We start from the raw sequence: 5,168 nt of genomic DNA on the forward strand, positions 1-5,168 counted from the left end.
GCCCTGGAACTAGCTCTGTAGACCAGGCTGGAACTCACAGAGATCCACGTGCCTCTGCTGGGCTTAAAAGCATGTGCTACCACCGCCTGGCTTTGACTTTACTAGAACTTTTTACTATTTTGTGTATCTCTGAAAGAATTTTTGGTAGTAAGTTTCAAACCAAAGCTTGGGTTAGGTTTTAATGTTTATGACTACTTCCTTTTGCTACCTAGTAAAAGTAATGTTTATATTTATAAAGAGTGTCAGTAGATAAGTAGACAGAGGTGGGAAGTGTGTTTCCGCCTATGAAATAGACTTACTGCATTTTGTTTCCTTCCTACACAGCTTTCTCCATGTTCTGATTAATATCAGAAACAGACACAATGATGTTGTTCCTACAATGGCCCAAGGCATGATTGAATACAAGGAAAAGTTTGGGTTTGATCCATTTGTTAGCAGTAACATTCAATATTTCCTGGATCATTTTTATACCAACCGCATTTCTTTCCGCATGCTTATTAACCAACACAGTAAGTTGGGTTATGCTGGGTCCTGTTTTAAAAAGCTAACCATATTGATTTTTCTGAAAAGTTTTCCCCTTGCTGCACTTTTAATTTAGACTTCTGGTTGTAGAAATTTCATTTCTAGCTCAATTTTTCTTAAGTGAACCCTTCCTATTATAAAAATCTGTTAATCAATATTCTTGATTCAAAGCTGTCTCTGGAAGACAATAGAGGCAGAACCACTGCCTGGCTTTCAAGGGCTCTGCTGCTTATTTCTTTGGAGATAAGGAGCTGGTTTTAATGGCAGCCACATCAATTTTTCAATGATTTAATATACCTGGGAGCATTTTCTTTTTTAGTTTTAAGAACATCAAAACTGGGAATGATGAATTGGCATATTGGATATATAAGCAATTCCCTTTATTCCACAGTAATAGGAAAATTTGAGGAAGCAAGATTATCAGTCCACGATGCCACATTGAGAATATAGTCTGTTCCTCATGGTGATAGATGAGGAAAAAAATCTAAAATTATTTTCAACATAAAGAACTTCTTGACTGATTTCTAGTGTTGACACCTTGGTTGATTTTTTTAATTCTAAGAAAAAGGATCCATATATTTAGAGTCATCCTTGCTAAAGCAGAGAAAGGACAAAGCATGTTTTGTTTGTTTTACTCACTTTTTGGTTCATTTTTTAAAAATCATTTGATTTATTTAGATAAACAAATGTTATAGAACTTTTAAGTATGTATTCATTTAATTTTTAGAGAACAAATTTATAGAAAAAAGGGGGGAACCTAAATACCAAAAAGCTAATCTGCTGAGATTGTGGCAACTTTCCAAGTGTTGATTTAATATAAAGTGTACTAATAAAAATTTGGCTTGAGTTTCCTTTTTCTTTTTAGATTCTGTAGGTTTTTATTTAGGAATAAAAGTTTGCAAGTATTGTGTGCAGTAAAATGGAGTACTTTTTTGCAAATATTTGAACAAACATTGTTTGTATACACAGAATTGGAAAAGAACCTCCATGATGGGGGCATTTGCAGTGTTGCCTGTGAAGGTTCTTCACAAATGGCCCAAACTGCATGTGAATATTCAGTGATTGAAATAAATGACTGCTGTAGTCTTGAGCAGGGAGATAACCTGCCAAGCATGGAAATGTCTGATCCAGTTTCCATCCACTGAGGGAGCAAAGATTGGGCACCTGAGGTGTCACTGCTTTAGGATCTGCTGACTGCAACTGATGGGACCTAAAGTATATCCTTCCCGCTTTTGGCTATTGTATTTGCTCACCCATAACTGCATTTCATTACTTTAAATCATTGTGGATGCTGAAATGATTCTTAAAACAAAAGATCCTTTTGACAATTAGAAATCTATTTCTGTGCTCAACCATCGCAGCTTGCTGTGTTTCAATCTCCTTCCTTGTCTTTCTGTGTTCATTTAGCACTTCTGTTTGGTGGTGACACTAATCCTGCTCATCCTGAGCACATAGGGAGTATCGATCCCACCTGCAATGTAGCTGATGTGGTGAAAGGTAAGGATACCAACCCAGTGTCACTGAGCATGGCAGAAATAACATTGTGGTTTGTTTGAGGCAGCTCAACTGTAGAATTATGTTGCTGTAGTCGGTGGCTCATCAGGCCGTGTTAGGTCTAAACCACTTAGTCCAAATATGAAATATGTCTAGATCAGGAAAGGATGACTAACTTCTAATGCTTAGATACCAATTTGTATTCATTGGTCAGGATTGTAGTTTTGGTTCTTTCTTAAACAGTGAACATTTCAGGATGTTCTAAATTTTGACTTGCCATCATTTTTTAATCATTTCCTTTTTTATAAAATGGGACTGAGTTCACATTTGCCAAATCTGCATGTCTTTCTGTTGTATACTCCTGGTGTTAGAAGCTGTACAGCAAGTGGGCTTAGCTAGATGGACACTATGCCAATAGTCCCAGGGTAGAACAGGCCAGATACTGGTTAACTGAGGACTTGGAGTTTGAACAACAGGTTCCATCCACATCATTCATTTAAAATAAATGCTGTATCAAGAAAACTCAACTGGCTGTAACCCACCAGGTTCCAGTACTTAAGTTGTTACTTTGTGCAGATTCATATTCCCAACCTGTTCCTTCCCAGATTGCATTTCCTACTCTGCTCCTCATCTCCCTTCACACTCAGCTGATAAGTTTACATGTCTATACCTCTTCCAGGTTTCCATCAAGGAGGTGCTTTTCAGCAGCCACTGTTAAGGACTGCCTGTGCGCTATGTTTTCCTGCGGCTGCTGAGGTAGCTGTTTGGTCAGAAGATATTTATTCATGTTATTTCACTTGTGTCTTTTGTATTGATGTAAGGCCAGGGAATGCTTTTTTACTTGTTTGATAATGTGTATAGAACCTTGGAGTACCTGAGATAGATGATCTATAAATATTCTTTCTCTGCTTGGTAAATTTTAGACACTTAAAATTGTTAAATAAATTTTATTATTAAAAATGTGAGCTGAAAAGATGGCTCAGCTGTTAAGAGCACTCGGTTTTTTTGCAGAGGACCCAGATTCTTTTCCCAGCACTCACATAGTAGCTCACAACTGTCTATTTCAATACCCTCTTCTGACCTCTGGAGGCACCAGATACACAGACATACATGCTAGCAAAACACTCATACACACGAAAAACAGTAAAAAAATCTTTTTAAAGAAATTGCAAATCAAAAATACCACACACTGCAATTAACTAGTCCTAAAGTCAAGTTTTTAGGTGTGACTTTGATATGGTGGTGATGTTTTTAGTCGTAGCTTTAGAGGTACAGCTTCAGGAGATAATAAATGTCTGTACGTGGTATGAAATAAAGGGTTTGCTTCAAAATTAGACAGGATGGGGAATGAAGAAAGACTGGGCCTCTTTGAAGAACAGATTAGGCTTTGATGAGTACATGGGGTTTATTATACTGTGGTTTACACTGGTACATGTTTGACATTTTTCTTGGAAAACACTCTTTTATTATCTTTACAAGATAAAGTCTGACTAATTTTTAGGGAGGTTATAGCTGAGAACCTGTGGAATTTGATGAGTGATAGTTTTCATAAAACTTAACAACTTCTATAACACAAAGAGATTAAGCAATGCTACAGTGCCTCAAAGGCTTTGGAGAATTCAAGGACTTGGCTCTTTTTTAGTTTTTTCATTTTATTTTTATTATTTACACTTTTATTATATATTTAAATTAGGAACAAGCTTGCTTCCCATGTCAGTCCCAGTTCCCTCTCCCTCCCCTCCACACCCACTCCCCCCCACCATCTCCCTCAGCCCCCCACTCCATTCCCCAGGGAGGGTAAAGCCCTCCTTGGAGGATCTCTAGAGTCTGTCATTTCGTTCCTAAGAGTGGAATTGCTGGGTCTTGTGGTAGACTGATTCCCATTTTCCTGAGGAATTTCCATACTGATTTCCATAGTGGCTCTGTAATATGGCACTCCTGCCAGCAGGGGAGGAGTGTTCCCCTTTCTCCACAACCTCTCCAGCATAAACTGTCATTGCTGTTTTAGATTTTAGCCATTCTGACAGGGGTAAGGTGGTATCTCAGAGTTGTTTTGATTTGCATTTCTCTGATTGCTAGGGTTGTTGTGCACTTTCTTAAGTATCTCTCAGCCATTTTAGTCTCCTCTATGGAGAATTCTCTATTTATTTCTGTAGCCCAATTTTTAATTGGATCCTTTGGTGCTTTGGAGACTTGCTTCTTGAGCTCTTTGTAGATTTTGTAGATCAGCCGTCTTTCAGATGTGGGACTAGTGAGTATCATTTCCTAATCTGTGGGATGCATTTTTGCTTGGTGACTGTGTCCTTTGCCTTACAGAAGCTCCTTAGTTTCAGGAGGTCCCATTTATTAATTGTTGATCTCAGTGTCTGTGCTACTGGTGTTATGTTCAGGAAGTGGTGTCCTGTATCAATTCATTCAACGGTATCTTCCACTTTCTCTTCTAACAGGTTCAGTGTGACTGGATTTATGTTGAGGTCTTTAATCCATTTGGACTTAAAGTATTGTGCATGGCGACAGGCATTGATCTATCTGCAGTCTTCTACATGCCAACATCCAGTTATGCCGGCACCATTTGTTGAAGATACCTTCTTTTTTCCATTGTATAATTTTAGCTTCTTTGTCAAAAACAAAGTGTTTATATCTGTGTGGGTTAATATCAGGGTTTTCTAATTGATTCCATTGGTCTACCTGTCTATTTTTGTGCCAATTCCAAGCTGTTTTTAGGACTATAGGTCTGTAATAGGACTTGAAGTCAGGGCTGGTGATGCCTCTGGATGTTGCCTTGTTGAACAGGTTGGCTTTGGCTATTCTGGGTCTTTTGTTTTTCCATACAAAGTTGATTATTATTCTTTCAAGGTCTGTGAAGAATTGTGTTGGGATTTTAATGGGGATTGCGTTAAATCTGTATATTCTTTTGGTAAGATTGCCATTTTTACTATGTTTAGCCTACCTATCCAAGAGCATGGGTGTCTTCTTTAATTTCTTTCTTTAAAGACTCAAAGTTGAGGAGGCAGAGGCAGGCACATCTCTGTGAGTTTGAGGGTGGGATGCACCGACAGCCTCCAAAACAATACAGAGAAACCCTGTGTCGTAAAAACCAAAAAAAAGAGGTTGGCAAAGACCCTTCTACTTCTATTGCATTACATACTTTG

At 38.1% G+C, this 5,168-nt stretch overlaps 1 protein-coding gene across 1 annotated transcript; it reads left to right on the forward strand.

The window, feature by feature from the left end:
- Positions 1-229: 229 nt before the first annotated feature.
- LOC121138383 (pyruvate dehydrogenase (acetyl-transferring) kinase isozyme 3, mitochondrial-like) lies at positions 230-2,832 on the forward strand (the record flags this gene model as incomplete). The annotated part of the gene is made up of 3 exons (XM_040741095.1): positions 230-509; positions 1,930-2,019; positions 2,696-2,832. Coding segments are annotated over exons 1-3 (357 nt in total), but the record flags the coding sequence as incomplete, so codon positions are not given.
- Positions 2,833-5,168: the final 2,336 nt, after the last annotated feature.

This window comes from Mesocricetus auratus, unplaced genomic scaffold (genome assembly GCF_017639785.1).
Source record: "Mesocricetus auratus isolate SY011 unplaced genomic scaffold, BCM_Maur_2.0 contig_6702_pilon_obj, whole genome shotgun sequence".
Lineage (NCBI taxonomy): Eukaryota > Metazoa > Chordata > Mammalia > Rodentia > Cricetidae > Mesocricetus > Mesocricetus auratus.